The 22,490-nt window shown below is 47.9% G+C and overlaps 1 protein-coding gene across 1 annotated transcript; it reads left to right on the forward strand.

Moving 5' to 3' along the window:
- Window positions 1–2,681: 2,681 nt before the first annotated feature.
- Window positions 2,682–22,177, forward strand: NOL7 (nucleolar protein 7). Its single transcript, XM_073678790.1, has 8 exons — window positions 2,682–2,994; window positions 14,369–14,429; window positions 15,427–15,485; window positions 15,732–15,772; window positions 16,058–16,112; window positions 17,528–17,649; window positions 20,506–20,583; window positions 21,840–22,177. The coding sequence occupies exons 1-8, from the start codon at window positions 2,876–2,878 to the stop codon at window positions 21,902–21,904; spliced, it is 600 nt and encodes a 199-aa protein (XP_073534891.1). The 5' UTR covers window positions 2,682–2,875; the 3' UTR covers window positions 21,905–22,177.
- Window positions 22,178–22,490: the final 313 nt, after the last annotated feature.

Raw genomic sequence — 22,490 nt, forward strand, 5'->3', positions numbered from 1 at the left:
CTGTGCTTGATTGGCCAGCAAACTCGTCTGACCTTAACCCCATAGAGAATCTATGGGGTATTTTCAAGAGGAAAATGAGACACCAGATCCAACAAGGCAGATGACCTGAAGGCTGCTATCAAAGCAACCTGGGCTTCCATAACACCTCAGCAGTGCCACAGGCTGATCGCCTCCATGCCACGCCGCATTGATGCAGTAATTGATGCAAAAGGAGCCCCGACCAAGTATTGAAGGCATTTACTGAACATACATTTCAGTAGGCCAACATTTCAGATTTTAAAATAATTTTTCAAGCTGTTGCTATAAAGTATTCTAATTTACTGAGATAATGACTTTTGTGTTTTCATTGGCTGTAAACCATAATCATCAACATTAACAGAAATAAACACTTGAAATAGATCACTCTGTTTGTAATGATTCTATATAATATATCAGTTTCACTTTTTGTATTGAAGAACTGAAATAAATAAACTTTTTGATGATATTCTAATTTAGTGAGATGCACCGGTATGTATGAACATAGTCCATTCAGTTGGTCAGGGCCTCTATGGACTAGTCAGAAAATGATCACCTTTTAACATCAATTATTCTGATTGGGGAACAATAATGAATAAATATACATTTATGAGCAAGCTTTCAGGATGTGTCAGTGTACATGATATCAAACCACTTGAATAGTTTTGCAGTTTGAATTTTCATTCAGTCAAGAATTAAATCACCAAATCTATATGATTTACTGTAGCTGCACAAGGAAGACAGCTCCGCAATGATGTTGGTGCTCTTGCATATTCTTTGCACTGCAGCGCTCCTCCCCTGCAGCAGAGTGCGCACCTTCATTGTGGTTTTCCGTACACAGCAGCGCTCCTCCCCTGCAGCAGAGGGCGAACCTTCATTGTGGTTTTCCGTACACTGCAGCGCTCCTCCGGTGCAGCAGAGGGCGCTCCTGCATTGTGGTTTTCCGTACACTGCAGCGCTCCTCCCCTGCAGCAGAGTGCGCACCTTCATTGTGGTTTTCCGTACACAGCAGCGCTCCTCCCCTGCAGCAGAGGGCGCACCTTCATTGTGGTTTTCCGTACACTGCAGCGTTCCTCCCGTGCAGCAGAGGGCGCACCTTCATTGTGGTTTTCCGTACACTGCAGCATTCCTCCCGTGCAGCAGAGGGCGCTCCTGCATTGTGGTTTTCCGTACACTGCAGCGTTCCTCCCGTGCAGCAGAGGGCGCACCTTCATTGTGGTTTTCCGTACACTGCAGCGTTCCTCCCGTGCAGCAGAGGGCGCACCTTCATTGTGGTTTTCCGTACACAGCAGCGCTCCTCCCCTGCAGCAGAGGGCGCTCCTGCATTGTGGTTTTCCGTACACTGCAGCGCTTCTACCCTGCAGCAGAGGGCGCTCCTGCATTGTGGTTTTCCGTACACTGCAGCGCTTCTACCCTGCAGCAGAGGGCGCTCCTGCATTGTGGTTTTCCGTACACTGCAGCGTTCCTCCAGTGCAGCAGAGGGCGCACCTGCATTGTGGTTTTCCGTACACTGCAGCGTTCCTCCAGTGCAGCAGAGGGCGCTCCTGCATTGTGGTTTTCCGTACACTGCAGCGCTCCTCCCCTGCAGCAGAGGGCGCACCTTCATTGTGGTTTTCCGTACACAGCAGCGTTCTTCCAGTGCAGCAGAGGGCGCTCCTGCATTGTGGTTTTCCGTACACTGCAGCGTTCCTCCAGTGCAGCAGAGGGCGCTCCTGCATTGTGGTTTTCCGTACACTGCAGCGTTCCTCCGGTGCAGCAGAGGGCGCTCCTGCATTGTGGTTTTCCGTACACTGCAGCGTTCCTCCGGTGCAGCAGAGGGCGCTCCTGCATTGTGGTTTTCCGTACATTGCAGCGGTCCTCCCAGCAGCAGAGGGCGCACCTGCATTGTAACTGTCCTTACACAGCAGCGTTCCTCCACTGCAGCAGAGGGCGCTCCTGCATTGTGGTTTTCCGTACACTGCAGCGTTCCTCCAGTGCAGCAGAGGGCGCTCCTGCATTGTAGTTTTCCGTACACTGCAGCGTTCCTCCAGTGCAGCAGAGGGCGCTCCTGCATTGTGGTTTTCCGTACACTGCAGCGTTCCTCCAGTGCAGCAGAGGGCGCTCCTGCATTGTGGTTTTCCGTACACTGCAGCGTTCCTCCGGTGCAGCAGAGGGCGCTCCTGCATTGTGGTTTTCCGTACACTGCAGCGTTCCTCCAGTGCAACAGAGGACGCTCCTGCATTGTAGTTTTCCGTACACTGCAGCGTTCCTCCGGTGCAGCAGAGGGCGCTCCTGCATTGTGGTTTTCCGTACATTGCAGCGGTCCTCCCTGCAGCAGAGGGCGCACCTGCATTGTAACTGTCCTTACACAGCAGCGTTCCTCCAGTGCAGCAGGGGGCGCACCTGCATTGTGGGTTTCCGTACACTGCAGCGTTCCTCCAGTGCAGCAGAGGGCGCTCCTGCATTGTGGTTTTCCGTACACTGCAGCGGTCCTCCCTGCAGCAGAGGGCGCTCCTGCATTGTAACTTTCCGTACACTGCAGCGGTCCTCCCTGCAGCAGAGGGCGCTCCTGCATTGTAACTTTCCGTACACTGCAGCGGTCCTCCCTGCAGCAGAGGGCGCTCCTGCATTGTGGTTTTCCGTACACTGCAGCGCTCCTCCCCTGCAGCAGAGGGCGCTGCTGCATTGTAACTTTCCGTACACTGCAGCACTCCTCACATGTAGCAGAGGGCGCTCCTGCAGTGTAGCGTTAGAAGACTTGCAGCGCTCCTCCCGTGCAGCAGAGGGCGCTCTACGTTCACTATCACGTCGATCACACTGGTGCAGGTTGTTGGTTTCTGGTCTTCCTCTTCCGGTGGTCAGCTGACGTTTGCGGAGAAGCATGACTCCTGAGCACGAACTGGAGAGTGAGGAGGATGAAGCGCCGGAGGAGGTGACCTTCCACAGCGCTAAGAGCCGGGCGGAGGAGAGTGCGCGGGTCAGACGGGAGGCGGCCAGCAGGTAAGAGGGCACATATCACCGAGCTTTCCGGTGGTTGCAGACGCGTGTATTTTCTAGTGATCGGCTGACCAACGGGTCGTATGCTCTAGGTAAGTGTGATGTGTGGTCCCTCAGCAGCACTCATCTATGTAACATGTCATCCTGAGTGACCGGCAGGGGGAGCCGCGTGTGTAATGTATCACATCCCGAGAGTAACCGGCAGGGGGAGCCACGTGTGTAATGTATCACATCCCGAGAGTGACCGGCAGGGGGAGCCACGTGTGTAATGTATCACATCCCGAGAGTGACTGGCAGGGGGAGCTGCGTGTGTAATGTATCACATCCCGAGAGTGACCGGCAGGGGGCGCTACGTGTGTAATGTATCACATCCCGAGAGTAACCGGCAGGGGGAGCCACGTGTGTAATGTATCACATCCCGAGAGTGACCGGCAGGGGGAGCCACGTGTGTAATGTATCACATCCTGAGAGTGACCGGCAGGGGGCGCTACGTGTGTAATGTATCACATCCCGAGAGTGACTGGCAGGGGGCGCTGCGTGTGTAATGTATCACATCCCGAGAGCGACCGGCAGGGGGAGCTGCGTGTGTAATGTATCACATCCCGAGAGTGACCAGCAGGGGGAGCTGCGTGTGTAATGTATCACATCCTGAGAGTGACCGGCAGGGGGAGCTGCGTGTGTAATGTATCACATCCTGAGAGTGACCGGCAGGGGGAGCTGCGTGTGTAATGTATCACATCCCGAGAGTGACCGGCAGGGGGAGCTGTGTGTGTAATGTATCACATCCCGAGAGTGACCGGCAGGGGGAGCCGCGTGTGTAATGTATCACATCCCGAGAGTGACCGGCAGGGGGCGCTACGTGTGTAATGTATCACATCCCGAGAGTAACCGGCAGGGGGAGCCACGTGTGTAATGTATCACATCCCGAGAGTGACCGGCAGGGGGCGCTGCGTGTGTAATGTATCACATCCCGAGAGTGACCGGCAGGGGGAGCCGCGTGTGTAATGTATCACATCCCGAGAGTGACCGGCAGGGGGAGCTGCGTGTGTAATGTATCGCATCCTGAGAGTGACCGGCAGGGGGCGCTGCGTGTGTAATGTATCGCATCCCGAGAGTGACCGGCAGGGGGCGCTGCGTGTGTAATGTATCGCATCCTGAGAGTGACCGGCAGGGGGCGCTGCGTGTGTAATGTATCGCATCCCGAGAGTGACCGGCAGGGGGAGCCGCGTGTGTAATGTATCGCATCCCGAGAGTGACCGGCAGGGGGAGCCGCGTGTGTAATGTATCGCATCCCGAGAGTGACCGGCAGGGGGAGCCACGTGTGTAATGTATCACATCCCGAGAGTGACTGGCAGGGGGAGCCGCGTGTGTAATGTATCACATCCCGAGAGTGACCGGCAGGGGGCGCTGCGTGTGTAATGTATCACATCCCGAGAGTGACCGGCAGGGGGAGCCGCGTGTGTAATGTATCACATCCCGAGAGTGACCGGCAGGGGGAGCTGTGTGTGTAATGTATCACATCCCGAGAGTGACCGGCAGGGGGAGCCGCGTGTGTAATGTATCACATCCCGAGAGTGACCGGCAGGGGGAGCCGCGTGTGTAATGTATCGCATCCTGAGAGTGACCGGCAGGGGGAGCTGCGTGTGTAATGTATCGCATCCTGAGAGTGACCGGCAGGGGGCGCTGCGTGTGTAATGTATCGCATCCCGAGAGTGACCGGCAGGGGGAGCTGCGTGTGTAATGTATCACATCCCGAGAGTGACCGGCAGGGGGAGCCGCGTGTGTAATGTATCACATCCCGAGAGTGACCGGCAGGGGGAGCCGCGTGTGTAATGTATCACATCCCGAGAGTGACCGGCAGGGGGAGCCGCGTGTGTAATGTATCACATCCCGAGAGTGACCGGCAGGGGGAGCCGCGTGTGTAATGTATCACATCCCGAGAGTGACCGGCAGGGGGAGCCGCGTGTGTAATGTATCACATCCCGAGAGTGACCGGCAGGGGGCGCTGCGTGTGTAATGTATCACATCCCGAGAGTGACCGGCAGGGGGAGCCGCGTGTGTAATGTATCACATCCCGAGAGTGACCGGCAGGGGGAGCTGTGTGTGTAATGTATCACATCCCGAGAGTGACCGGCAGGGGGAGCCACGTGTGTAATGTATCACATCCCGAGAGTGACCGGCAGGGGGAGCCGCGTGTGTAATGTATCACATCCCGAGAGTGACTGGCAGGGGGAGCTGCGTGTGTAATGTATCACATCCCGAGAGTGACCGGCAGGGGGCGCTGCGTGTGTAATGTATCACATCCCGAGAGTGACCGGCAGGGGGAGCCGCGTGTGTAATGTATCACATCCCGAGAGTGACCAGCAGGGGGAGCTGTGTGTGTAATGTATCACATCCCGAGAGTGACCGGCAGGGGGAGCTGCGTGTGTAATGTATCACATCCCGAGAGTGACCAGCAGGGGGAGCTGCGTGTGTAATGTATCACATCCCGAGAGTGACCAGCAGGGGGAGCTGTGTGTGTAATGTATCACATCCCGAGAGTGACCAGCAGGGGGAGCCGCGTGTGTAATGTATCACATCCCGAGAGTGACTGGCAGGGGGCGCTGTGTGTGTAATGTATTTCATCCTCAGGGAGAGCTGTGTGTGTAATGTATCACATCCCGAGAGTGACCGGCAGGGGGAGCTGTGTGTGTAATGTATCACATCCCGAGAGTGACCGGCAGGGGGAGCTGTGTGTGTAATGTATCACATCCCGAGAGTGACCGGCAGGGGGAGCTGTGTGTGTAATGTATCACATCCCGAGAGTGACCGGCAGGGGGAGCTGTGTGTGTAATGTATCACATCCCGAGAGTGACCGGCAGGGGGAGCCACGTGTGTAATGTATCACATCCTGAGAGTGACCAGCAGGGGGAGCTGTGTGTGTAATGTATCACATCCCGAGAGTGACCGGCAGGGGGAGCTGCGTGTGTAATGTATCACATCCCGAGAGTGACCAGCAGGGGGAGCTGTGTGTGTAATGTATCACATCCCGAGAGTGACCAGCAGGGGGAGCCGCGTGTGTAATGTATCACATCCCGAGAGTGACTGGCAGGGGGCGCTGTGTGTGTAATGTATTTCATCCTCAGGGAGAGCTGTGTGTGTAATGTATCACATCCCGAGAGTGACCGGCAGGGGGAGCTGTGTGTGTAATGTATCACATCCCGAGAGTGACCGGCAGGGGGAGCTGCGTGTGTAATGTATCACATCCCGAGAGTGACCGGCAGGGGGAGCTGCGTGTGTAATGTATCACATCCCGAGAGTGACCAGCAGGGGGAGCTGTGTGTGTAATGTATCACATCCCGAGAGTGACCAGCAGGGGGAGCCGCGTGTGTAATGTATCACATCCCGAGAGTGACTGGCAGGGGGCGCTGTGTGTGTAATGTATTTCATCCTCAGGGAGAGCTGTGTGTGTAATGTATCACATCCCGAGAGTGACCGGCAGGGGGAGCTGTGTGTGTAATGTATCACATCCCGAGAGTGACCGGCAGGGGGAGCCGCGTGTGTAATGTATCACATCCCGAGAGTGACCGGCAGGGGGAGCCACGTGTGTAATGTATCACATCCTGAGAGTGACCGGCAGGGGGCGCTACGTGTGTAATGTATCACATCCCGAGAGTGACTGGCAGGGGGCGCTGCGTGTGTAATGTATCACATCCCGAGAGCGACCGGCAGGGGGAGCTGCGTGTGTAATGTATCACATCCCGAGAGTGACCAGCAGGGGGAGCTGCGTGTGTAATGTATCACATCCTGAGAGTGACCGGCAGGGGGAGCTGCGTGTGTAATGTATCACATCCTGAGAGTGACCGGCAGGGGGAGCTGCGTGTGTAATGTATCACATCCCGAGAGTGACCGGCAGGGGGCGCTGCGTGTGTAATGTATCACATCCCGAGAGTGACCAGCAGGGGGAGCCACGTGTGTAATGTATCACATCCCGAGAGTGACCGGCAGGGGGAGCCACGTGTGTAATGTATCACATCCTGAGAGTGACCGGCAGGGGGAGCTGCGTGTGTAATGTATCACATCCCGAGAGTGACCGGCAGGGGGAGCCACGTGTGTAATGTATCACATCCTGAGAGTGACCGGCAGGGGGCGCTACGTGTGTAATGTATCACATCCCGAGAGTGACTGGCAGGGGGCGCTGCGTGTGTAATGTATCACATCCCGAGAGCGACCGGCAGGGGGAGCTGCGTGTGTAATGTATCACATCCCGAGAGTGACCAGCAGGGGGAGCTGCGTGTGTAATGTATCACATCCTGAGAGTGACCGGCAGGGGGAGCTGCGTGTGTAATGTATCACATCCTGAGAGTGACCGGCAGGGGGAGCTGCGTGTGTAATGTATCACATCCCGAGAGTGACCGGCAGGGGGCGCTGCGTGTGTAATGTATCACATCCCGAGAGTGACCAGCAGGGGGAGCTGTGTGTGTAATGTATCACATCCCGAGAGTGACCGGCAGGGGGAGCTGCGTGTGTAATGTATCACATCCCGAGAGTGACCAGCAGGGGGAGCTGTGTGTGTAATGTATCACATCCCGAGAGTGACCAGCAGGGGGAGCCGCGTGTGTAATGTATCACATCCCGAGAGTGACTGGCAGGGGGCGCTGTGTGTGTAATGTATTTCATCCTCAGGGAGAGCTGTGTGTGTAATGTATCACATCCCGAGAGTGACCGGCAGGGGGAGCTGTGTGTGTAATGTATCACATCCCGAGAGTGACCGGCAGGGGGAGCTGCGTGTGTAATGTATCACATCCCGAGAGTGACTGGCAGGGGGCGCTGTGTGTGTAATGTATTTCATCCTCAGGGAGAGCTGTGTGTGTAATGTATCACATCCCGAGAGTGACCGGCAGGGGGAGCTGCGTGTGTAATGTATCACATCCTGAGAGTGACCGGCAGGGGGAGCTGCGTGTGTAATGTATCACATCCCGAGAGTGACCGGCAGGGGGCGCTGCGTGTGTAATGTATCACATCCCGAGAGTGACCAGCAGGGGGAGCTGTGTGTGTAATGTATCACATCCCGAGAGTGACCGGCAGGGGGAGCTGCGTGTGTAATGTATCACATCCCGAGAGTGACCAGCAGGGGGAGCTGTGTGTGTAATGTATCACATCCCGAGAGTGACCAGCAGGGGGAGCCGCGTGTGTAATGTATCACATCCCGAGAGTGACTGGCAGGGGGCGCTGTGTGTGTAATGTATTTCATCCTCAGGGAGAGCTGTGTGTGTAATGTATCACATCCCGAGAGTGACCGGCAGGGGGAGCTGCGTGTGTAATGTATCACATCCCGAGAGTGACCAGCAGGGGGAGCTGTGTGTGTAATGTATCACATCCCGAGAGTGACCAGCAGGGGGAGCCGCGTGTGTAATGTATCACATCCCGAGAGTGACTGGCAGGGGGCGCTGTGTGTGTAATGTATTTCATCCTCAGGGAGAGCTGTGTGTGTAATGTATCACATCCTGAGAGTGACCGGCAGGGGGAGCTGCGTGTGTAATGTATCACATCCCGAGAGTGACCGGCAGGGGGCGCTGCGTGTGTAATGTATCACATCCCGAGAGTGACCAGCAGGGGGAGCTGTGTGTGTAATGTATCACATCCCGAGAGTGACCGGCAGGGGGAGCTGCGTGTGTAATGTATCACATCCTGAGAGTGACCGGCAGGGGGAGCTGCGTGTGTAATGTATCACATCCTGAGAGTGACCGGCAGGGGGAGCTGCGTGTGTAATGTATCACATCCCGAGAGTGACCGGCAGGGGGCGCTGCGTGTGTAATGTATCACATCCCGAGAGTGACCAGCAGGGGGAGCTGTGTGTGTAATGTATCACATCCCGAGAGTGACCGGCAGGGGGAGCTGCGTGTGTAATGTATCACATCCCGAGAGTGACCAGCAGGGGGAGCTGTGTGTGTAATGTATCACATCCCGAGAGTGACCAGCAGGGGGAGCCGCGTGTGTAATGTATCACATCCCGAGAGTGACTGGCAGGGGGCGCTGTGTGTGTAATGTATTTCATCCTCAGGGAGAGCTGTGTGTGTAATGTATCACATCCCGAGAGTGACCGGCAGGGGGAGCTGTGTGTGTAATGTATCACATCCCAAGAGTGACCAGCAGGGGGCGCTTTGTGTGTAATGTATTTCATCCTCAGGGGGAGCGGAGGATGCAGCATTTACATTTTCGGCCTCTTCAGTAAACACTTTTATGCTCATAGACAGTTATTCCAGGCCAAGCTGCAGAAACGCTTAAAAAACGCATGGTAGAAGGCCTGCCATGTTCCCCAATGATAATCCGCATGTGCTGTGTACATGCTGCGGAAATTTCCGCTGCAGGTTATCATTGCGGGAAAAAAACGCAGCACTACCAATTATTTTGCGGGAGCGCTGCGTTTTCGCCGCCATTGACTTGCATTGGAACGCATGGATTCCGCAAGACTGCCTCTGTACATGCGGAATCCAAGCGTTTCAATGTGCGGATGGTACCCGGGTGTGGAGGAGAGGAGACTCTCCTCTGGACCAGGGTACCATAGAACCTGTAAAAAAAAAAAAATGGCCCCCGCTGCGCTTGTATTTCCTTGCCGGCAGCTCACGGACTGAAGGACCTTCGCTGACGTCATAGTCATGTGACGGCAGGTCCTTCAGTGTAGTCTACCGCGATCTGCCGGCAAGGAAGGACGGAGCGAAGCAAGACTGCGGGGGCCATCGGAAGGTAAGTATATATTTATTTTTTACCATTCTTTCGGTCACAGTATATAAATCCATGCCGGTTGCATGGATTTATATCGTGTGACCAAGTTGACAAGCACTTTCCAAGTGATGCTAAAATCGCTTGGAAAGCGCTTGTCAACCTGCATGAGGAAATGCAAGTGAAGAACGCTTCACATCCGCATGTCCCTGGCAGGAAAACGCATGTACAATCCGCATGTACAATCCGCATGCGTTTTTTCTGCCAGGGAGATGCAGAAACGCTCAGGAAAAAATCCGGAGCATTTCTACATCGTGGGCACATAGCCTAAGAAACAGACTGTAGTAAGAGTTTATCTATCTGCAATGAACTATTTTACAGACTGGCTCACCAGTACTTAACCCCTTCATAACTGGGCTTTTTTTCATGTTTACACTCTTGTTTTTCCTGCCATTCTTCTAAGAGCTATAACTTTATCTAGTCGTATGAGATCTTGTTTTTTTTGTGAGACGAGATGTAGTTGTGAATGACACCATTTATTTTATGATGTGACACCCTCTAACCAGTCCAGCAAAATCTGAACTCCAATATGGCGCTTCTTCCCTTCTGAGCTTTGCACTGTGCCTCAAAAGTCGTTTTTGACCACATGTGGGGTATCGGTGTGTTCAGGAGAAATTGCACAACAAATTTTGGGGGCCATTTTCTCCTGCTATCCTTGTGAAATGGAAATATTGCGGGTTAAGGCTATGTGCCCACGTAACAGATTTGATGCAGAGCGTTTTTGCCTCTCTGGCAGAAAAAAACGCATGCAGATTTACATGCGTTTTTTCTGCCAGGTAGAAGCGTTTTTTCAAGCACATTTCCAAGCGATTTTGAGCATCACTTGGAAAAGTGCTTGACAAGTTGATCACACAATATAAATCCATGCAACCAGCATGGATTTATAATGTGTGAACAACTTAGATGCTTTAAATGCAGCATCTATAGTAAAAAAAAAAAAGAATTAAAACGTTAAAAATAAACAAAACCTGTTTATTCACCCCTCCGACGGCCCCCGGTCTGCTCTCCAGTCTCCTCCGGTCTGCTCCCGGCCGTGTCTTCTCTCTTCAGCGTCTCGCAGTGTACTGTCAGGACCTGCGGTGACGTCATGTAGTCAGCTGATGGTCACGCGACCATCATCTGACTAAATGACGTCACCGCAGGTCCTGACAGTACACTGCGGGACGCTGAAGAGAGAAGACGCGGCCGGGAGCAGACCGGGGGCCGCCGGAGAGGTGAATATACAGGTTTTGTTTATTTTTAACTTTTTTATTTCTTTTTTTCACCGCATGGTAGCCGGGATGAAGAGGAGTTGTAGTCTCGTCTTCATCCCAGGTACCCCACACACCGCGATTACGCTGCAGCGTAATCGCGGTAGAAATGGTCATGCTGCGTTTTGCAAAGCAATGCGAATTCGTCGCGCAAATTAGCGCATCATGTGCACAGCACATCCGAATTCACATTAGTTTGCATGGCAGACGGTTTTACAAGCATTTTCGCGGCGGTAAAAACTCCACAAAAACCACTACGTGGGCACATAGCCTAAAACAACATTTTTGTGAAAAAAAAATATATTTTTTCATTTTCACAGATCAACGTAAAATTCTGTGAAGCACCTGTGGGTTCAAGGTGCTCACCACATGTGTAGATAAATTCCTCAAAGTCACTTCAAATGTGATGTAGTCCCTAAAGAAATGGTATTGTGAATTTTGTTGGAAAAATGAGAATTTTTTTTTTAACCCTTCTAACTTCCTAACAAAAAAATAGTTTAAAAAATGGTGCAGATGTAAAGTAGACATGTGGGAAATGTTATTTATTAACTATATTGTGTGACACATCTCTCTGATTTAAGGGCTTAAGAATGAAAAGTTTGAAAAATGCAATATTTTCGCCAAACGTTTTGATATTTTCACAAATAAACGCAAGTCATATTGAACAAATTTTTCTCCGAATCGCTGGGATATGTTGAAGCTTTCCAGAGTTATTACCACATAAAGTGACACTGGTCAGAATTGTAAAATTTGGCCCGGTCATGAAGGTGAAAACAGGCTCGGGGGTGAAGTGGTTAAGTGAAATTCAGCATGGAAGGCAAGTTCATGTCTGCTGTTAACCGAATTCTCTGCCTTTAAACATACAGTGAATTACAGATAGAAGTTTGTACTGCTTGTAGCAAAAGCGACACAAAAATATTGTGTTGTAGCTACTAGCCGCAATGTAAGAAAGCCTAGGACTCAGTGTAAGCTGGTGTATTTCTGAGAGGAAAGCTCTGCTTGCATTAAGGGCGGTGATTTATAGCCTGCTGTGTATACATGTATAAAGACTGGTTATTTGTATATACAGTTGTGGCCAAACGTTTTGAGATTGACACGAATTTTGGTTTTCACAAATTTTGCTCCTTCAGGTTCTATAGCGGCAATTTGCATTAAAGGGGTATTCCCATCTCCAAGATACTATCCCAATATGTAGTAGGTGTAATAATAATATTAGCAAATACCTCCAATTAGAAATGTAGTATAGATTTTCTGATTCGCTATGTTGATTTGTTCGTTCACCCATCACAGCACCATGAGAGAGGGGATTCGCCCACCAAGGACAGGAAACCTACAGGCTTAAAAGGGCGGCAACTCTCTTCCACCTCAGTTTGGTTTCCTGTCCTTGATGGGGGAACCTGTCAGGAAGGGCATTATTTAAGAGAAAAGGGTTTTCATCCAACCTAATAGAAACCCTTTTGTGTAGTAGGAAGCCGGTTACCACAAGGATATATGCTAGAACCTGGCAAAAATTTTTATCTTTCTCAGATGCCAAAGTAGAAGAAGGGGCACCTATAGGAAATATTTTAGAATTCCTTCAAAAAGGCCTGGAATTGGGATTGGCTACTAGTACACTGAAGGTTCAGGTCTTAGCATTAGATACCTTGTTTTCCTGTGATCTGGCAGGAAACTACTCGATCTCCCGATTTATTAAGGCATCATTTAGATCCAGGCCTGTTGTAAAATTTAAACTGGCTCCTTGGGACTTGAAGTTGGTCCTAAATGCACTGACCAACCCACCTTTTGAATATTTAGAGTCAGCATCCCTAAATATTGTCTCCCTTAAAACATCACTTCTTATCGCATTAACCTCAGCCAGAAGGGTAGGCAATATCCAAGCACTATCCACGCCCCCCTTCACTGAAATATTAGATAAAATAATCTTCAAACCAGACCCAGCCTATCTCCCTAAAGGGTCAACTCGTTTTCACAGAACCCAAGAGATAGTTTTACCCTTCTTCTGTACAAACCCTAAAAAACAGAAGGAAGAAAAATTACACACATTTGATGTTAGGAGATGCGTTATCAAATATCTTGCAATCTCGGAGTGTTACAGAAAAGATAGGTCCCTTTTCTTATGTTACCAGGGGGTTAGGAAAGGGTATTGGGCCTCAAAATCCACTATTGCCAGGTGGATAAGGGACGCCATCGCTCTTGCCTATTCGTCAACCGGTAAGGAAGTACCAGAAGGCCTGAAAGCCCATTCTACTCAGGCAGTGGCGACCTCATGGGCAGAGAAGACGGACGTCTCCATAGAGGAAATATGTAAGGCTGCTACCTGTCCTCTCCCACTACTTTTTACAAGCACTATAGGTTAGATATGGATGTCTCTACCGATCTCCCCTTTGGGATAAGGGTGCTCCAGGCTGTGGTCCCTCCCTAGAATTTTCCTCTCTGTAATTCTCTTGTGTTGCTGTCATGGGTGAACGAATAAAGTCTTAGTTACTTACCGGTAACGGGATTTTTCGGAACCCATGACAGCACCCTTATATTCCCTCCCTTCACGTTTGTGGGAGCACTCCTTTAGGTATATCCTATCTCACGCTTATAAGGTGATAAAAAATTAAAAGATATGGAAAAATTTTATGGATATGCACATTGTTGTGAATTTAATTGTTGTGCTAACCTTGGTGGTCCTCATGCTCTGTAAACTAAACTGAGGCGAGAGAGAGGTGCTGCCCTTTTAAGCCTGTAACTCTCCTGTCCTTGGTGGGCGGATCCCCTCTCGTGGTGCTGTCATGGGTTCCGAAAAATCCCGTTACCGGTAAGTAACTACAACTTTCCCCATTTAGGGCAATGCAGGACCTTAGGTATCCATGGTTATGATCAATGATATAGTGACAGTTAGCGAGTTGCTTGTAGACGTAACCATGGATACCTAAGGTCTTGCAATGCCTGCACATGAGGAAAAAGACATAGCGAATCAGAAAAACTATACTACATTTGTAATTGGAGGTATTTGCTAATATTATTAATATTACACCTACTACATATTGGCATAGGATCTTGGAGATGGGAATACCCCTTTAACTCTAGATTGTTATGAAGAGTGATCAGATGAATTACAAAGTCCTTCCTTGCCATGAAAAGTAACATAATCAATAAAACCCCTTTCACTGATTTTCAGCCCTGCATTGAAGCCTGTAGAGGCAAATTTCCATGTGGCTTGCAATCTGCAACTAAATCTTACAGGGTCGCAACTCCATTGAAATCTGTAGGTGCGATGTCGCAGTGCCTCATCACCATGTACTGCGTGTATACAATGATCTGTACAATTTTAATGTCTCTATGTAACTTGTTATTCCTCTCTGATATTTTGTGACTAGAGAAAAGGCTTTACTGAAGGAGAAGAGGAAGCGCAAAGAGGAGCTATTCAAAGAACAAAAGGTATAAAATCTGTAGAATCCACGTAATAGATATTATTCTGCTGATCTGGTTAGTGGCATAGACTCTGTAAGGCTAGGCTTACACCTTTACAGAACTCTATGCCAAGCACTATTTCGGGGTTTCTGTCCGAGCCCCCGAAATCGATATTCTGATAGAAACCCTTTTATGTGTATGTCTGACAAAGATGAATTCTGGCAAGATGGAGGCCAGACAGTGTCTATGGTGACTGTTTGAGATCCTGAAAGAAACCCCAACATAGTGCTTGACATAGAGCACTGTATGTGTGTGAGCCTGGCCTAAGGTTGGTGTCCGTCAATCCTCATTTAGATGACAGTGTTGTTAACATACGCAAAAAAATATTACCAGTGTCATCTGTGTTTTGTTTCGGTGTCCGGGCCGCGGGGCCGCTCTTACCCCCGGTGTCCGGGCCGCGGGGCCGCTCTTACCCCCGGTGTCCGGGCCGCTCTTACCCCCGGTGTCCGGGCCGCTCTTACCCCCGGTGTCCGGGCCGCTCTTACCCCCGGTGTCCGGGCCGCTCTTACCCCCGGTGTCCGGGCCGCTCTTACCCCCGGTGTCCGGGCCGCTCTTACCCCCGGTGTCCGGGCCGCGGGGCCGCTCTTACCCCCGGTGTCCGGGCCGCTCTTATCCCCGGTGGACCCATAGACTTGTATTGGCCCTTGCTGCCAGAAAAAAACAGACCTATCTCCGTGATTTTTGCATGAACATACGGTCAGTGAAAAAACTTGGACTTGTGAACAGCAGCATAGATTATAATAATGGGTACGTGCTCTTTCCATGAGAAAAAAAAGGAAACTACACGTACATGCAACATGGAAATGTTAATGAAGCCTTCCACATTAGTGTATTTGATAGTAAGAATAGTCTGAATGTGGGCTTTATAAAGTAGGGAATATATGAATGTGATCAGAGAGCAGGTCGTTCTTTGTTATATTCCTTATACTGTTGTCTCATTTACACATCCGTTTCCTTGTTTTAGAAAAAGAAATTACTTCCAGACGACGTCCTGCAAAGCATCAGCTCTGCTTCAGAGAAACGGTACATTGATTTATTATGCAACCATTGTCAAACATGTGTCAGCAAGGAGGAAAGGGACCATTTTCATTATGGGTATAGGACCTTCTGCTGGGAATGCTGTGGATGGGGGTGAACAGTAAGTAAGCGGCAGATTCTAGGTGACTAATAGGGTATTATCAGGCCGGTGCAAACGTTGCCACTCGTTCTTTGGCTTTATAAATGTTTCATCATTATTTCCGAAGTAATCATTCTTTCTTCTTTTTCAAGGGAGGAACCAAGTAAACAGCTAGAAGGCCAGAATAAAACAGGTACCATTACATAGTGCCCCTTTCCTGCACGCAGACTCTGTACATTTACAGATTGATGGCTCCTCAGCAATGCTGGACAGGGAGGAGCGGGGATCTGATATCTGCCTGTTTTGATGCCCCAGCATTTACTTAGAGATGGAAAAAAAAAGGGATACTTGAGTGATATAACCCTGATCCAACTTGGGAAAATAACATTCCCTGCTCAGATTTTTACTTTGAAATTATTGTTAAGAGAAGAGTTTTGGGTATGTAATTGAAACCTTAATATAATTTTCATACTGACAGGGAATGAAGGGCGTGTGAAGAAGAAACGCACAACGGAGTTGCTACCTCGAAAAAGGTACCAGTTGTGTAATTTTGATCCTAAGACCAGAAATTATGATCTTAGGTTTTACTTTTTAGGGCACATAACTGGCGAATGCCCTGACTTCAGTCTGTGTATGTATTTTATGTTATTTGTATATGCCTTGGCATAGTGATGTGTCCTTTTTGTACAAGTTATCACTCCTCCATAGAAGGTGGTATTGTACAATGAAAATCCACTGTAACTGCAGTGGCTGCAGATGGCCCCCACCACTCCTTAGATGCCATGTGCAGTGGTCAGATGCGACCTTGGCATCCAAGCGTGGCCCCCTCTGTCACTCCTTTGTCTTGTCACATAATTGTGTGATGCTGATGGATTTGCATTACAATTGGGGCTCTATTAAATGCCCCTATGTCTGCCATCTTTTTGTGCTGTCATGAAGTGCTGCCTCATCCTGGGAGATAAAATTGCAATACAGATGTATTTAAGTATATTCTACAAGCGACTAAGTGATTGCATGTTCAAGTCCCCTAGGGGGAGTAAAAAAAATAAATTAACACATGGTTAAAAAACTAAATAAATATAAACAAATATAAAAAAAAACTCCTTTTCCCATTCCACAAATTATAAAATATATAACAATATATTGCATATTTATAAATATTTGTTCTTGCTACATTTTGAGATCAGAAATGTTAAAATATCATATCATTTATCCCACACATGGAAGGCCATAGAAAACAATGCCAGAATTAATATATTTTGGTCACCTCACGTCTAAAAGTTGAATAAAAAGCAATCAAAAAGTCTTATGTACTTCAAAAGTTTGCCATAAAAGAAAACTAAGTTTTGGGTCTCAGAGTTTAGCAACACAAAAAAATAATTTAAAATTTGATTTCATTTTTTTAAGCCGTAAAATGTAAGAAAACGCTTAAATTTAGATTTTTTTATCATATGAATAAAACATAAATTTACAAGGTAATTTTTACTGCTCAGATAATACCAGGAAAAAAAAGACACCCGAGCAACAATAGGAATTGCATTTTTTGTTTCTCAAATTTCCCAGTCCAAGATTTATTTATTTTATTGTCTTTCATTATATTATATAGTAAATTAAATGGCGGCATTTAAACTATAAGTCCTCATACGACTCTGTCTATGGAAGGCGGGGATGAAAAAAAATAGTCCGCAATGGGAAGTGTTTATTAACTCGCTAACAGAAGATAGTTTAGTTTTGTCCTGAGGTTTCATCATGACTTCTGGAATTGTATCTTGTACTGAGCATAGTAACCAGAACATTGTGTCACTGAGCTGCAAAATGTCCTCATGTTTCACAGGAAGCGTGCAAGTGTTTAGTCTGACAGCGGGGCTGTTATGCTGCAGTGTCTACTATTCTAATAATAGTATGGCGCTGTCCTCGTAGGGCGCTGATTATCTTTCTTTTGGCTTAGATTGCAGGATAACTACAAGGTAGTCCAGTTGGAAGAGTACAGTGAAAGAGATCTACTGCAGCAAAGAGCAAAATCCTTCATCCAGGAAAGGTTGTATGGGGAGACCATGAATCGGACGACAGGTGAGTATTGTGTAGACCTGTATGACTTTTATCTCCATATTTGTCTGCATGGACCTCTTCTTAATGTGTGTGAGGGTTAGTTGATGCTTTGTCTATTTGCACATGGCCTGGCGTCACGAGCCAGAGGGGCCTTACTTTAGGATCATATCCTCCTGAGTTGTCCACTGGAAGAATTGGCAGTGTTTGTCAGCTGCAGGTGTGCCGGTACCCCTTAGCCAGTTAAAGGGGTTGTCCAGTACATTTTTATATTATATACAGTGGGTACGGAAAGTATTCAGACCCCTTTAAATTTTTCACACTTTGTTTCATTGCAGCCATTTGGTAAATTCTAAAAAGTTCATTTTTTTCTCATTAAAGTACACTCTGCACCCCATCTTGACTGAAAAAAAAACAAATGCTGAAAATTTTGCACATTTATTAAAAAAGAAAAACTGAAATATCACATGGTCAGAAGTATTCAGACCCTTTGCTCAGACAGTCACATGCTCTCCATTTCCTTGTGATCCTCCTTGAGATGGTTCTACTCCTTCATTGGAGTCCAGCTGTGTTTAAACTGATAGGACTTGATTTGGAAAGGCACACACCTGTCTATATAAGACCTCAGCTCACAGTACATGTGAGACCAAATGAGAATCGTGAGCTCAAAGGAACTGCCCAAGGAGCTCAGAGACAGAATTGTGGCAAGGCACAGATCTGGCCAAGGTTATAAAAGAATTTCTGCATTACTCAAGGTTCCTAAGAGCACAGTGGCCTCCATAATCCTTAAATGGAGGAAGTTTGCAACCGCCAGAAGTCTTCCTAGACCTGGTCGTCCAGCCAAACTGAGCAATCGTGGGAGAAGAGCCTTGGTGAGAGAGGTAAAGAAGAACCCCAAGATCACTGTGGCTGAGCTCCAGAGATGCAGTAGGGAGATGGGAGAAAGTTCCACAAAGTCAACTATCACTGCAGCCCTCCACCAGAGTGGCCCGATGGAAGCCTCTCAGTGCAAGACATATGAAAGCCCACATAGAGTTTGCTCAAAAACACATGAAGGACTCCCAGACTATGAGAAATCAGATTCTCTGATCTGATGAGACGGAGATAGAACTTTTTGGCAGGGCTGTGGAGTCGGAGCCCATTTTGGTGGAGTCGGTATAAAATGGACCGACTCCGAAAATATATAATAAATTGGGTACAGTAGTTCAATGCAGTTTGTGGGGAATATTTTTTCATAAGAATTTGGGAAAGTTATGACATGTCCTATAAATGTCTGTCCTATTCCTGATCTAAGGGTCTAGACTTTTAGCTGAGATGAATCTGTGCTACAGTAAATTTATCACCTAAACATGAGCCATGTATGCGGGAGTCATGGAGTTGGTGGCATGGAAATTGAGGAGTCGGAAGTTTGGCTTACTGACTCCACAGCCCTGCTTTTTGGTGATAATTCTAAGCGGTATGTGTGGAGAAAACCAGGCACTGCTCATCACCTGCCCAATACAATCCTAACAGTGAAACGTGGTGGCAGCATCATGCTATGGGGGTGTTTTTCAGCTGCAGGGACAGGGCGACTGATTGCAATTGAAGGACCATGAATGCGGCCAAGTACAGAGATATCCTGGATGAAAACCTCTTCCAGAGTGCTCTGGACCTCAGACTTGGCTGAAGGTTCACCTTCCAACAACACAATGACCCTAAGCACACAGCTAAAATAACAAAGGAGTGGCTTCACAACAACTCTGTGACCATTCTTGACTGGCCCAGCCAGAGCCCTGACCTAAACCCAATTGAGCATCTCTGGAGAGACCTGAAAATGGCTGTCCACCAACGTTCACCATCCAGCCTGATGGAACTGGAGAGGATCTGCAAGGAAGAATGGCAGAGGATCCCCAAATCCAGGTGTGTAAACTTGTAAAATCATTCCCAAGAAGACTCATGGCTGTACTAGCTCAAGAGGGTGATTCTACTCAATACTGAGCAAAGAATCTGAATACTTATGACCATGTGACATTTTAGTTTTTTCTTTTTTAATTTGCAAAAATTTCTACATTTCTGTTTTTTTCAGTCAAGATGAGGTGCAGAGTGTTCATTAATGAGAAAAAAATATGAACTTTTTAGAATTTACCAAATGGCTGCAATAAAACAGAGTGAAAAATTTAAAGGGGTCTGAATACTTTCCGTACCCACTATATTTCACATTGGTGGGGGAGCTACACTTGGCATCCCTGTTGATCAGCTGTTCCTGGTGCCAGGCAGATGTAATCAGTTGCGGAGCTGCACAGTGGCCACGGCTGGGTACTGCACCCCTGTTCCTGTTTGAATGGATAGGGGAGGAGCTGCAGTTCCTGGTGTGGGTACTATACAGTTGATGGATCAGTGCTGTTCCGGTCAGACACTGATTCCTTCTGGACGCCATCGGTGCCTGGAACAGCTTATCAGGATTGTCAGGTGTTGCACCCCCACTCTCCTGATATTGATGACCTATTCTAAGTATAGGCTATCAGAAGTACTGGACAATCCCTCTTAATTGGGCATGTTACTCATTTTTTTAACAGTTGTATTCCCAAAACCTAAGGGTTTTATCCAGGATTAGAAAAACAAGGCTTTTTTTTCTTACAGAAACAGCGCCACCACTTGACTGCAGGTTGCTTGTAGTATTGCAGTTCATCCATTGACTTCAAGGGCACCAGACATTGTGTGGTGCTGCTTCTAGTATAAAGCAGCCATGTTTTCTCATACTGGACAAGCTGTTGAACACACAATTTTTTTTATTCAGCAATGGAAAATCTTTTAGTTGCTGTGTTTAGATGCTCGTTATCCTGTTGTCCTCGTGCCCTGTGTGAATTTACCCTAATTGCGTATATGTTTTTCTTTTTACAGCTAATGAATTTCTCTCCATTTCGAGGAAAAGGGATGTCATTAAAAGGCCAGCAGTTAAATTCGCTGACAACAATTGGGGTGCGTTTGGTATAGATATCTACTTTCTGTAGGTTCATTAGTGTATATGCCATCAGCTATTCTGATTCAGAAGACATTTGATGCCCATAGTCTATTTTTGTTTTTATCATGCTTTCTATAGCTTTTTTTCACACCATGTTTTTTTCTGTACGCTTTTTGAAAACCCTTTCTCCAAAATGTTTGTACTAATGTTTTTGTTAAAGGGTTATACAGCTCAAAATAATTTTTATTCAAAGTAACAATGTAACATACTTCTTATACTTCAGATAAGAAAATTCCCCCAATGTTGTGTGTGACAGAAGCTGCCTGTCTCAGTTCTGTAGCTAAGCCAGGCCCATTCTCTGCTTATACATAGACCATGACTTAGTAGAGGTGGCTGGCTTAGCTATGGAAATGAGTCAACCAGCCCCTTTCACACAGAGCACTGGTCACTTATTGGCACAGGAAACCAGGTGAAATTGGAGCTGCCAAGACCTGTGACGGGCGCAGATTCCTCGAGATGAGAGCAACTTTCTTAATAGATGCATAGTTTTCGATTTTAAACACATTTTTTTAACTTGCTTACTCCTATAAGTGTGTCTATGGCATGACATCTTACTGACAAGAGACCCATACTGGAGAAACACCCCATAACTTCCATGTGCCCCCAAATTAATAATAATCTTTTTATTTATATAGAGCCAACATATTCAGCAGCGCTTTACAATTCAGACAATTTACAGACCTCATCATCACTTTCCCCATTGGGGCTCATAATCCACATTCCCTATCATTGTGTCTTTGGAGTGTGGGAGGAAACCCACACAAACTCCTTGCAAATTCTGCAAGATGGTACCTAGCCATCAATCACATTGCTTTATCAAGGACGATGTCTCTTCTTACACACAAGAAATAAGTGTGTGCCATGTGCTGTAACTTTTGGTACTCTTTAGGCCAAGTGCACATTGCATTTTTGGCTACTGTCTGGTGTATATACACCTGGTATCTGTCCAAGCCCAGACACATTGCGGGAAAAATAGCATGGTATAAGTTATCTTCTTTTTGCACTGGCCCTGTGTATAGGAACGTGCAAGTCTAGTTTCTTGTACATTATGGCAGATGCACGCTGGACAGACCGACGTTAACAAGCCGCAATCCTGCCAGATATAGAGCAGTTCTGTTAGATAATTGCCATTGTGAAATCCAGTTAATACAGCCTTTTGCTTTTTTATAGATAGATCGTTGTAGCCTACTTTCATGTGTCTTTATTTCTACAGGTGAAGAGGAGAAACAGCGAGCAGCAATGTTTAATCTAAAATGGGTGGACAGAAAGAAGCTTTGACCCTTTCAGGAACAAGAACTTTTGGTTTTGAAGCTTGAATATTGCCTCTTGTCTGTGGCGTGGTGTAATGTGATGTGTACCTGGGAGTTACGCTCTTCAGACTTCTGTTGCACACATGCAGCTTCCTTTGATGCCCTATTCAGTAACCCGAGGGAGGTTTTACAAAGGGCTCCTGGTCCATCTGACGCTTCGCCTCCGCTACGTGGACTGTTTAATTTGTGGGAAATAAACTTGTGAAATGGTCACCTGCTTTTATATAAAAGGAAAACTATATTTGGTTGATTTTTTTCTTGTATAAAGCGTCCAATCGTCTGTATGTTTATGTTCCCAGAGTAAAGATTTTTGGGGAGCTCCACCAGCTGCCATGGTGAGTGGTCCACAGTAACCTGTGCAAACGGAATAGAATTGCTGTCTCCTGCTGACCTCTCGGAAGACGCTAGAGATAAGCGGTTAAGCACATCATAGCAGATGGAGAACTGATGGCAGCTCACATAATTGTGTATTTTTTTTCTTGCTCGAACTACAGGCAAAGGATTTTGTTTGGGCTGTCAGCCAGATTTGCTGTAAGCAGCTTGAATTGTGTCTT

Source organism: Phyllobates terribilis, unplaced genomic scaffold (genome assembly GCF_046119375.1).
Source record: "Phyllobates terribilis strain yellow unplaced genomic scaffold, ASM4611937v1 Scaffold_4__5_contigs__length_816908805, whole genome shotgun sequence".
NCBI lineage: Eukaryota > Metazoa > Chordata > Amphibia > Anura > Dendrobatidae > Phyllobates > Phyllobates terribilis.

What these genes read in the sequence shown, in the direction of transcription:
- NOL7 (XM_073678790.1), top strand. Translation starts at nt 2,876, where the DNA reads ATGACTCCTGAGCACGAACTGGAGAGTGAGGAGGATGAAGCGCCGGAG. An exon ending in AGACGGGAGGCGGCCAGCAG is followed by an intron (nt 2,995 to 14,368) that starts GTAAGAGGGCAC and finishes TTTTGTGACTAG; the next exon opens with AGAAAAGGCTTTACTGAAGG. An exon ending in GAGTTGCTACCTCGAAAAAG is followed by an intron (nt 16,113 to 17,527) that starts GTACCAGTTGTG and finishes CTTTTGGCTTAG; the next exon opens with ATTGCAGGATAACTACAAGG.